This window comes from Pygoscelis adeliae, unplaced genomic scaffold, assembly GCF_000699105.1.
Source record: "Pygoscelis adeliae isolate BGI_AS28 unplaced genomic scaffold, ASM69910v1 Scaffold267, whole genome shotgun sequence".
NCBI lineage: Eukaryota > Metazoa > Chordata > Aves > Sphenisciformes > Spheniscidae > Pygoscelis > Pygoscelis adeliae.
Window position 1 is genome coordinate 1966998 of NW_008825150.1, and position 12987 is coordinate 1979984.

At 38.5% G+C, this 12987-nt stretch overlaps 1 protein-coding gene across 1 annotated transcript in view; it reads left to right on the forward strand.

The window, feature by feature from the left end:
- The window catches only part of RELN (reelin), a 305627-nt gene that overhangs the window by 203372 nt on the left and 89268 nt on the right, over positions 1-12987 (forward strand). The window contains exons 18-21 of the mRNA XM_009328375.1: positions 1396-1462; positions 2397-2630; positions 3219-3380; positions 7680-7916. Coding sequence (XP_009326650.1) covers positions 1396-1462; positions 2397-2630; positions 3219-3380; positions 7680-7916 — 700 coding nt within the window. The remainder of the gene's footprint in view (positions 1-1395; positions 1463-2396; positions 2631-3218; positions 3381-7679; positions 7917-12987) is intronic.

The following is a 12987-nucleotide window of genomic DNA, read 5'->3' on the forward strand; positions in this document are numbered from 1 at the left end:
AAAGAGTGCAAAGCCACTCAAATTCTTGAAGAGGGGAAGATTTTCAAGGATTCAGCACTCTGACTTTTAGCTTCACAACTGTTTCTTATGTGAATTAAGTTTTAAATGAAATCTGGAAGCTGGCCATCTTTTAGAAACACTGGAAAACTGCCAATTTTCATAAAGCTTTTTTCATTTTGAACGACATCATTACATCTTTAACCCTTCTACTTTTACCACCCCCTCAAAAAGACCTCAAAAGAGAGACAAATAAATCAAACAGACAGAACAGAATTTTTGCACCCTGAAAAGTGAGAAAATCTAGAAATCACATGAAGTCTGATGGGGAGTTAGTTACAGGGGTAGCTAACAGGGATTTAGAGTGCGTCTGCCAGGGAGTGCTGACACACTGCTATGGTGGGCAACATCATAAAACTAAGAGAGGGAATAAGTACTGCTTGTTACAGATGATTTCAAATTGGTGGCTATTTGGATGACATTCCAAAAGTCACAGTGCAAGTGGATAACTCCAAGTAATGGGCATTCTTCAACAGAAAAGCTGACACTATTCATGGTTAAGGCCTGTTTATGCTATTGTATTGAAAGAACATTGTCCACAAGTTATCACTTTGGACTACACCCAGATTAATGCATTTGGTCTATACCCAGATTAATGCTTTTCTTTATAGTAGTGCAATGAGATGTAGATTATACTGAGATTTGCTCGTCTTTCCATCCTTCGTATTTTCCACAAAATATCAGCACTGTCGATTAGGAGTCATTGGAGGAAGATGAAGTAAAAGAGTAAAACAAGTCTGGAGTATTTTTGAGTGCATATGATTTGGAGTTTTATTCCATTTGAAAGAATCAGTGAAAGTGTATGATATTTAATAGTTACTTAAGACATATCAGGGCAGATTCTAATTCCAATAAGTCCAGTGAAGTTAAGTATGTGGATTTCACTGAGAGAAGCAGTGATACATTTTAAAAATCTACAAGACTGCTATTGGAATGCACTAATATATATATTGGATTACAACTCTGAAATAAGATGAAGAAAAGGGAAGGCAAGAAAATGGTCAATGACTTGATCAAATCATCTGATCTCATTCACAGCCTTAGAAAAATCAGATACATTAATTAAAACATCACTAGTGTCTCAAGCCACAGATAGACATTACCCATTAAATAATAAATTATCCCTGGCTATCCTTGACACAGAGCAAAATTCCATTACTCAGTTCTACAGAAGGATACAACCAAACACATTTTATCCTTTTGTAGACCTCTTCCAGCTAGCGGGATTAAGATAAATACAGTAACTGTATGATCAGCTCTGTATACTTTCTTGTATTCGTTATATTCTGTTTATCGCATAACATAACCCTTCATTTAACTGATTTCTTTTCTCTGCAGTTTATATTGGTCCATCTTGCCTCAAATTCTGCTCAGGGCGAGGACAGTGTACTAGAAACGGCTGCAAGTAAGAGTTATAATTCAGTACTTGTATTCAATTTCTGTCACATAGTTCACTTGATCTGAAAGTTGAAGTGATTTTTATTTCAGCCCTTGCTTTTTGAGATGACTAAATATAAAACTAGCATAGGCCCCAGAATGCATAAAGCTCATTGAAGAGCTAAAAGTCAATCTTTCTAAACAGCAGCACATTTAATTTTTTTTCTATAATTTTCTTTTGGGAGAGAGTCTAATTTCCAGCTGACCTTAAAATGTGCTACAGAGCACACTGAAATGTCAGTGATGCATGCTTTATACTGGTTTTAGAGGTGATTTGTGGCTGTATCACTTTTATATTGGGAAAGAATCACAATTTTCATAGTTCTAATATCCCATAGCCTAACAGACCTCAAGGACAGAAGGTCAGCACTCCACTTTTTCTGAAAGTCTGGCTTGTTAAAAGTGTTCCAGCCTAAAAAGTAAAGGTACTTACTGAAAATCAGTAAGCACATTCAAAATATTTGTGTAACTATTTTTAGGTATTAACAAGAGCGTGACCCACGGGGCGTTCTGTTCTGGTAGTCAATTTCTTGTAATCACATCTGACATGCGACAGATAAAAGCAAATTAATCATTTTACATATGAACAACTGTAAATTACGTCAGCAGTACTTTTGTTCCAAAAACGAATAAAAATATTTCTGTATTGTGTGTTGTAAGTAGATTGGTGGGGTATTCATAACTACGATTTTTTAAAACTGGAAAAGTAAGTACTAGCTAAAAGAAAGTGCAATTGCTATGCAATACCTAAATAAAGTTTAAAGAGGTTCTTGGTCCTTAGATTTGAGAAGGACTTTGTAGGCATCTTCAGTTCACGAACGACGGCAGCCACTGTGTTGGTTCGCCAGCCGACCACAGAAGATGGGTCATTAATTACGCTGTTCAATCTTCCCCACCCACAGGTGTGACCCCGGCTTTTCAGGGCCAGCGTGTGAGATGGCGTCGCAGACCTTCCCCGTGTTCATCTCGGAGAGCTTCGCCAGCTCCCGCCTCTCCTCCTACCACAATTTCTACTCCATCCGGGGGGCTGAGGTCAGCTTCGGCTGCGGGGTCCTGGCCAGCGGCAAGGCCCTGGTCTTCAACAAAGATGGGAGGCGCCAGCTTATCACCTCCTTCCTTGACAGCTCCCAGTCCAGGTGAGAGGGCGAGAGCAGTAATGTGAGGCAAAGAAATTGGGAACCCCTCCCCTTCCAGCTACAACCTTGTGTATTATTATTAAGCCAATTGTGTTAGCAAGATGAAAAGTTTTTTTTCAAAACTCCTAGTTCCATATTTTAATGATGATTTCATAGCCTTGCCTTTTTTCCTCCTGCTTTGTAAACAACAGAGCCCAAAACAGACTGGAGGGAAGTTATTGTATAGCTCAGATGGAGAATATGCAATGTTAATATCAAACCTGAGTGTCAAAGCCAAGTGCTAATTAATTATTTATAAGGTTGTGTTTATTTGACAGCTTGTGGCAGCTGATTAGATCCATTCACTACCTCTCCCTCCCCTTCAGTGCCTAATAAATAATTAAATGCTGTAATGATTGGCATTTTTTACCTATATATGTCACATTGCATTACTTGACAGTAAAAACAAATTGCACGTACAAAACCGCATAACTGATATTTATCAAACTTTGTCTAGATTGAGAAGATCTGAAAACAACCTGGTTAGGAAAAAAAAAACCACCACTGTGCATATGGTACCCTATAAATATTTGTGTAATTCTGATCCAGGTTCCTGCAGTTCACACTACGCCTGGGCAGCAAGTCAGTGCTGAGTACCTGCAAAGCCCCTGACCAGCCCGGGGAAGGAGTGCTGTTGCATTACTCCTACGACAACGGGATTACCTGGAAACTACTGGAACACTATTCTTATCTCAACTACCATGAGCCAAGGTATATGCAGAAATATTACGAGGAGTGTTATCTACATGTAGTTAACACTGGTAGTGGTAGTCACTGCAATGTGGAGAATAAGTACATGTGCCCACATGGTGCGGGAGTGAGTGGAGTGAAGGTCTTTTACTGCACACTGAAAGTTACCCCTTTTCCTTAAAATTTTGCAGCTGTTCTGGGAACTTCCCATTTTTGTCTGCTTCTGTAAAACTGAACACATGGATTTAATGGCATCTGAGTCTCAGGTGATGTGACAGAACAAGCCGAGGCAGTGCGGGATGAGCGGGAAGAAATGTACTTGTGGGAAATAGGGGCATGTCTTTTCCCATGGAAGCAGCCACTTGTAAAGATAAATTAACATAAATTATTTGTAGCTTTGAAGCCATAGATACCTTCACTACACCATCCTCTGGAATCAGGAGTTTGCAGGCAGCGCAGGACAGCTGAGACAAAATCTGACTGTGAGGGTCTCTCCAGGTCAGCAGGAAAATTGCGCCTGCTCCCGTTATGAAAGGGATTACATGACTTTGTGCCTGTGGGCTGGACTCGGTGCCCTGGGAGGTCCTGCCAGTGACCACGCCTGGAAACTGTGCAAATCATGAAGAAGCTGAACAAAGAGCTCATCTCATTTAGCAGCACCTGTGTTTGGTGTCAGATTAGAGAGGAATGTATCTGATGTATTTAGAAAAGAAGGTATTACTTACTGTTACATTTGTGAGACCATCCACCAATTTTAATAAAGCACATGCAAAATCAAGAGTCTCCATGAGCACACCTGTACCGCAAGCCAAGACCAATCTGGGCTGGCTCTGTGCAAACCCACTCAAACATGGAAGCATCCACCTTCACAGGGTGCTGCAGCAGAACCAATAAATCCTGATGAAAGGAGATGCTCTGCGAGGGGGCACACAAGAGGCAGAGCCGACGGTGGCATCACAGGTCCTGTCCCAGATGGTCCATTCTTTGGTCCAGCCCAAGGGTGGCTTTGCCCTTCTCTACCCCTCCATCCAATTCCAGGATAATGCCTGAGTGAGCTCCAGGGGTGGGACTATATATAAGTCTGCAAGTCACTTTAGCTACGTATAACTTTCATTATTTATATATATTGAGCTCAGATCAGCTCACTTAAAAAAAAAATTGTTTCCTCATCTTGTTAATAATTCAATACAAAATTACAATATACAAAAGGTTTTTAAGAATATCCTAATGGGAAAAAAAAACTTGTAGCATTAAATATATTTCCTGGGAACTATAAGAAATACTCAAAAATCAGAGAGGAATAGCTGTATTTGGTAGAAGTATATTGCATGTGGACTTTAATTTCTGAAGTTGTGAATGTTTCCAAAGGAAAGATCCTACGAACTGGAACACTCATAAGCCTTCTTCAAAATTTTCTTTTCCATCCTTTATTATAGTCACATATATATTTTATATGGCCCTGTTTCTAAGTCTTAGACTCAAGATTACAGCTATAGGAATATATTTCCCTAAAGGTTTTTAATATATAGCACTATGAAATTTTTATAACAAAAAGGAAAATACACATTCCAGTGATTGATTTTAATGAGGTTTAAGGTGTAAATGTAGTAAATTATATTGATGCCAGAGACATTTTTTGCTTTTTGAGATTATGTATGAAACACTTAATTTCTGTTGTTCTGACAGGGCAAAGAGCTCAGCACAACACGCACAGGTTAGAAAGGTTTTGCCATGGGATATGTATACTCCACTCTGGGTAGATACAAAAATCATAGTCATACAAACCTGAAGATAGTGCTGGCAATAATTATGATGAAGAACATGAAGAAAGCTTCACCTTTTCATATTACGTTGTCTGAAAATATCAACATTTTTGGTAACATAGATGGACTGCTGCAAAGTTTGACAATCAATCTGTATCCAGAAATTTAATTAATCTTCAGTCATACAAAAAATAATTACACATTTAATGTTCTGCTGAAAAGGTGCATTTAATCTGCTAACACTTGACAGCTGCATTTTTCTTCTGAGCAGAACAGCGGTGGCTTTTCAATATTAGGTATGCGCATAGCTTGAAAGAATGAGATCAGAGCAAAGGTCTCCCAGCTGGTTTTTAAGAAATCTAATGGTAGCTGGTAATGTTAGTAGGAACACTTTTCTTTTCTGCAGCAGAAAAGTCATTAGCAAGAATCTCCCTCCCTCTCCATCTATCTCCAGCAAATCAAAACCAGACAGGAGAAGCTGTTATAACTGGAGATGTAGTCAGGTTCTGCATACTAACGTATGTGCCATATACGGTAGTTTACACCAATGTTTTTAAATTGTGTTTGCTTAATCCCCTGGGATGAGAAATTTATTTTAACATGTGTTAAATATTTTAACATCCAATAGGTGTATCAGTAGTGTATGTCATCATTTAGGATTTTCTGTAAATTACTGTCAGTGAGAATTAGTGTCCATGTGGGTGAGCTTATAAGAGTTAAGAGTAAAAAGGAACGTGCAGGCATCAGAGACAGCCACCAGCAGAGAAATATGCCCAAGATTATAACAGAGCATTAGCTCACACAAGTGCCAAGTGCTTCACGGTGTATGCTGGATGCAGTGCTCCTCCTAGCCAGGGTACCGGCTTTCCTCAGTTTTGCCCTACCGAACCACGGAAGTCAAAACTATCGGTGCCTTTTAGCATCAGTAGCAATTTAGTGTCATTTGTGCCTTTAAAAATTGACCCAAAAAGTCATAGGGTTGCTGCTTATTAGGGAACCCTTGGTAGAAAGAAAGTCCTTGTAGTTTATTCACGTGCCAGAGAGTAATGGGGCTTGGTCTTTCTTTTAGAAGGGTATGAAGATGTTCAAGCATGTTTATTTGAGCAGTAAAAGAAATGTATCCACCATACATAAAGTGTGTGCACTGCTGGTCCCTTGCCATGGGGACGCAGCAGCCATCACCTCTGGCTGTTCCTCGATGCTGCTCTCTCCAGTCTACAGCAGCAGAAAGCGGCTCCTAGAAATGCCAGCCAGAACTTTCTGAGTGCTTTCCACTTGTTTAGCCAAGCCGTTTGATTTTTTTCTTGCTAATGGATTAACATATTCTTCTTTAAAAATCAATGTGACATTAAACAGCAGTGTTATAAATTTACTCTTTACAAGGACAGTTTAGCAAGTAATTTTTAAGAGTGTGGTTTTGCACTAAGAGTGCTGCAGGCACAAGGCTGTTTCATACACACAGAACAAAACATTACAACAGGCAGCTTAGAAAGCCTTAAATCTGGAAAAAACTTGGTGCTAAAGTATAAAATTATGTTTCCAGTTTACCTGTTTTGTCATTTTATCCACATTTCCTCTAAGAGAGAAAGAAAAATATCAGCTACATTATGAGCTTGCCGAAAACTCTTTTGCCAGCAAGTAATTGTACACCAATGGAGACAAATGTCCCTGTTGCCAGTCTGTTTCACAGCTCACGTGCATCGCGTGGGTCACCATGGTCCTGGTGATTTATGGAGCTTTCAAGAAGGTGTTGTTGCTGTGGCAATTAATGCATGCTCCCTGCTGCTGTATATGATAATTGCTCCTGGAAATTAGATATTACTCTTGATTTTCTTTGCAGTTTGTCAATTACAGGTTTGTTGACATAGCTGCCATGACAAACCAGGTGACCTTGCATACCAGGAGAAGCACCTGGGACTCATCTCCAGTTGCATCTCTATGCAAGTACAGCAGAAAAGTGTGTGCCATAAGAGACTGCACATAATCACAATCTGACAAGAGGAACCTTTTCCTCTTTGAACACGGCAATTTAGAGGGATGGGTTCTTCTAGGACAAGAGTAATACAGGCATGACATCAGTGCTGTGCAGAAACAAGCACAGATGTTAAGAAGATGCGTCTCTTCAGATCAGGATAAAATGCACTGAGTCTGAGAAAGTGGAGCTGGAATTTGTAAATCTTTGTCAGCTGATCATCCCTTTGGCAGTCTAAGCCCCTGGCCTACAGCTGGGTTTCAGATGGAGGGCATTCAGGTTTCTTCTGGCAAGCAAGAGCAACTGTAAAATTTACAGAGAACTCCACAGTATCAGCAAAATTTACAAAATTGGTGGCTTTTGCACATGGCTGTCTTTCAATAAATACATTGACTACCAAGAGAACTAACGATTCCCCTGTCCCTGTCACTGGTAGAAGCTATACCAGTAGATGGTAAGGTATTTGTGGGCTGAATTTAACCCATGATTTTTAGGATCAGTAGGAAAAAAATAACCATAAAATACATCCCAATGGAATATTACAAACAGCAAAACTTTCAGTAATAATTTTGCTTTGTTTTCCAGAATAATTTCAGTGGAGCTGCCTGAAGATGCAAGACAGATTGGCATTCAGTTCAGATGGTGGCAACCATATCACTCTTCTCAAGGCGAAGATGTGTGGGCAATCGATGAAATCATCATGACCTCCGTGCTTTTTAACAGCATCAGTCTGGACTTCACCAACCTAGTTGAAGTCACACAGTCTCTGGGATTCTACCTGGGAAATGTTCAGCCTTACTGTGGACATGACTGGACTCTTTGGTGAGAAACGCGTATTCATTTCTGTTTTTCTTTTGTTTTCTTTGTCTATTCATCCTGCTAAGAACCAAGTGATTTCTGCAAATGAGTCTTTCTGGCAGCTATTCAGAGTAATTGTGTCTCATCCTCACATTATGGACAAAAATACAGTTGCTAATCTGATTGCTATTAGCAGTAAGTTTTTACAACCCATTGCACAGAGATTTATGTTTGATGGGAACCTTGAATGTAGCATTCTTTCCCCACAAAATATTTAAAGAACACCCCAATAAAAACAATTTTGAAAATTTTCATGATCTTCACTTAAAATCCAGTCAGGTTAATATGGGTACACAGGTTATGAAATAATCTGTTAACTACAGACTCTGAATATTTTGTAAGTGATGTTCAGATCTGTTTACCTAGCTATTAGATTACACTCCAAAAAGGAAAGGCAGCAGAATGTTGGTAGAATGACGTTAGTCATTTGTAGTTATTTTGTCTGATATTATATCCATTTAGTCATTTACACTGTGATCAGCATTATGCCATATTTCAATTATGCCTAAAATGTGCCGTGTATTTAGAAAAAAAAGCAAGAAAAAATCACCTGCCCCAAAGCAAAAAAAGGTGAGAAAAGAAAAAGAAGTGAAAAACAAAGAAAAAGAAAATTCTGTTAGAAGTGTGTAAAAATAAGCTTTTTTAGTAAAATGTTAACCTGCTTCACAAAAATCAAATTGTGGAGTACATAAGCATAACATTTGGAATTAATACAAGGGAAGCTCAATTTAATCTCTATGTTTTGATTAAAACTAAATAACAGTTTTATGCTAGTCTGATCAACATATAAACCCAGTATGGCTTTAATTGGCATAGATATATTTATCTGGAGAAAGTACAATCACAGTAATTACAGAAAACCTCACGAAAATATAAGTAATTTTATCGTCCCCATGGGCACTCAGAGAAACACTGTTGGAATTTTATTAACAAGTATCTCTGAGCAATCTGATTTGACTTTCTGATCATCTGTCAAACTAAAAGGAGTTGGCTTAGCAGTAGGAACAACACGGAATGTGTTCTAGCGGTGATAATGAGGCAGCAGAAGCACCATTAACCACTTTAATAAGGACAAGGAAGGTACTCACTGCTCATTAAAATGAAACAACATGTTAGGGCTCAAACTGTTTGCATCTTCTTCATCAAAGAGTTGGAATGAAAGCTTTTTAATGACATTGTTTTCCCTCTGTTCTTGTAAGACCGGTTTATCATGGGGAGGGGGATAGGTTATTTAAGATAGCAGAGGTTCCTCTGTTTTCCTCCTATGACTCTAAATCAGAATCAAAATAATAACCGCTAAGCTAAATTCTCCATCCCATATTTTGGCCAGGATTTGTAGTGCTTGGTCATAGTGTAAATGTTGAACTTTCCATGCATCAAATAAAGAATCAAAGCCTTTGAAATATTTCTTTGTTATTTATGTATAAGTATTTTTCATTATCACTGGAAGACATGAACTCTATCCTTCACTGACCTTGTTTCTCTCAAGGGAAATTTTTAAACTTACGCAAAGTCTGTACAAATGGCTGCTAGTTAAATTAATTATAGTTGGCTTTTCCCAGCTGTGAGTCCATTTGGTTCTCATTTTCTAACTCATGACTTTCTATGAGCAGAGTTTGCAGTAGCACTGACACCATCCTCTTGAGAAAAGTCTGACAACTGCTTTTTCATTAGTAGAACTATGGTAAATACACTATAAATCATTTTACAGGGTGTCATCCGAGGCCCATTTTCACTGAAATGCCTTTAATTGTCTATTAGGCCTCCATTTCTGCCTCAGAATCTGAAATATTTATTCTTAAAATTGGGGAAAACTGATGGGGGGTATTTTTATTTTTGTTGAAGAGGGAGGTTGTTCTTTCCAACATCTGACTACATTTAGAAAAGAGAGGTTTGTCGATACACATATGTTTTGAGCAAAGGTGATTTTTGAGTGGTTTATAATGGTCTATATCTGGAACAGTCACTTGATTTGGTTGTAATTGTCAACATTTGGTTTCAGATTGGTTCTTAGACTTTATTACCACAAGTGTATTGAGTATACTGAAAGGACTCCAGAACACTTTTTAAATGAAGTGTTTGATGATGTACGTTAATTAATCACTTCTCCAAAATGGTCATACACAGGCAAGGTTTTGACCCAAATGCTTCTGGAGTGTTACAGAATTTTTCAGCCACTTGCTGAAATGCATTTATGTATTGATAAGGACACTAAAACTTTTTTTTTTTAAATATTCATCTGGACAAAAATAAAATGGCGTTATATAAATAAACTGTCTTCGGTCAGATTATGACATTATGATTTACCTCAATGGGATGGACAATAGATTGTTCCACTGTCCCTGGAGCAGCCTGGGGGAAGACTGTAAATCTGGCTCATAGTGAACTATCCTTACAGAGCTATATAATACAGTTGCCCTACAACAGCTTGTTAGTTTACCTGTGTTTATAAAATGTTTTGTCTTTTAGATTAGTTATTACTCTGTAACATGCAGAAAGTTTCTTTCAGGTAATTGACTTAATTAAAATATATTAATACATTTAGGAATTATTTAATGAAGTAGGTATGATGTGATGTAAAAAGACATAAACATCTCCTGCCTTTGATGGAAGCAGAGCTGGGGCTGGCATGAGCGTTTGGCCATCACGTCAATATTCTCGGTCAATGCAGCTTTACAAAATCAGCTGCATCCGTGTGGCTTTTCAGTATTCCTGAAAGTACCGGCCTTGAAAATGTGGTCACTCTGGGGATCCCAGAGCAGTTTGGAGCAGCACAGATTGGCTGACATTGGCTGTGATATCATTCCCAGAAGTACCAATTAGTTGGCAGTGCTTGGAGGGGGAGCAATTGTTCTGAGGGCACCTATGGGTATTGTGTTCCTGTGCCGCTGCAGGTCTAATTATATATGTACTAGAAACCAACTCACAACTACATATTTATACAAAAATGTAGCCTTTGCATTCTCATTTCTGAAGACTTTTTAGTTAATTATTGTTATGCGGGGACATTAGTCTGTCTTTTACAAAATCCAGAAACGTATTCCAGCTGCGTGACTCCCAGAACAAACAAAGAAAACATTTGGTATTCCAGCAGAAGAGCATACTCCTAACCACGTACATGGGAGAGCTGGAAATCGAAGAAGCGGCAAGTAAGGTGGAGCCCCCACCTTTAATGCTACCCTTTTTCAGCTGGAGGCAATTTGTGGATGATAAAGGACTTTGTGAACCCATAATGTGATTTCCTCCCCTTATAAGAGCTTCTTATGGAGCATCACAGATTGTTTTCATCTCCTCACTAGCTTCCTTTTTCACATATCTTTACTATCCATTTTAAAGAGCTGTTTTGACTTCAAAACAATGCTTACTTAATGTACTGTGTACAATATCCAGTGGCTAAATTATTACATGAAAATGACTACTAAACATAGTGTTTTAATCATGACCTGAATTCCACCAGTAAAAAAGATCAGAGTTTAAGAATTTTTTTCTAATTTTATACCAGTAATATTGAAAAGAGGGAATTTTTGTGGAGACAAAGACAAAATGAAACATTTAATTCTTTGCACCTATGCTATGCACCAGTCCTTCACTTTTCTTCCATCACTTTGGGGAAGACAGTTTCCAGGCAGATGCTTCATCAAACTGTTTAGTTTCAACTCCTTTATTCTGTTCAGATGAGCTTCAGGTAACTGTGATGTGTGGTTTATGTGTGCAATGCCAAATCATTTTCCAAATCGTTGCTACATATAACTTTCAGCTGATTACATTGCACATGGCTGACTGATACCTGAAGAGCCTGGTTGTACTGGCACAGATTTCCCAAGAGGGCTTCGGTAAAACTTTGATTTCGCACATCAGATATGAAATTTCAAGCTACATTGTAGAAATTAAAACTGTCAGACCAAGTCAGCTTTAACTTTTAAATTTGCAGTTTTTTGTCATTTTGAAAAGTACAAGATAAAGTTTGGAAGAAAAATAAATTTGGGTGTTACCCAAATTCTTCTGAGATGCATTCAGTTCTAACAATGAAGCCACAAACCATAGGTTGCCAGCTGGACTGCTGAGGAGTGTACATTATAGCCTCTGCTCAACTTAAAATTATCCTTCCCATTGAGAAGAAAAACACTGACAACACTGACTGAAAGAGCAAACAGTTGAGATACAGTTTTCCAAGGCAACTTACTGCCTTCTGGTCCAGTTGTCCATGACAGTGCCCAGCAGTGAAAGGAATGTCCATCCACAGTCAGTTCGTGGTGCTGATCGACGTAGACTGGGTAGTTTCATATGGTGCCATGAGTTGGATCATCCTTTAGGAAATTAAGTCACAGAGAGAAAGGTCAGAGAGGATCCTGGATCTTAACTTGTGCCAAGTGACAGCAATTTGATAATGACAAAACTAATGTCAGCTTTCAGTAATTTCTTCTAAAGTTTGAAGGTAGGATGCTGACATTTATGGCTTAACTGCTCTCTCTGGAAAGGACACTATAGAAAACAATGTGGGTCAGTGAATTAATTTAAAAGAGTGCTAAGTAACGCTGACTTGTATTCCTAGTCCTTACACTGACTTCATTGTCACCTTGAATTTTACAGGGGTAGAAGCTAATATGTTTTATTGTACGGTATTGAAAGATTAGGATTTCTTATTTAAAATTATATACTGTAACTTACATGACCATAAGGGCAACCTTGAACTAGATTATTCTCTTCAACACCACTGTTCTGAATGTAGCTTTTTATTTTTGCATGATGATTTGCAGTGATTTTCTTTAAAAATATGCAGTCCCTATCCTAAATTGTTCACATTTAAGAATAGTCTAAGAAAATGTTGAAGCTGAAAGGATTGCATGTTGTGGTTTAACCCCAGCTGGCAACTGACCATCACCCAGCCGCTCGCTCACTCCCCCAGCAGAGGGATGGGGGAGAGAATCAGTCAAAGTGAGAAAACTCGTGGGTTGAGATAAAGACAGTTTAATAGGTAAAGCAAAAGCCGCGCACGCAAGCAAAGCAAAACAAGGAATTAATTCACTACTTCCCA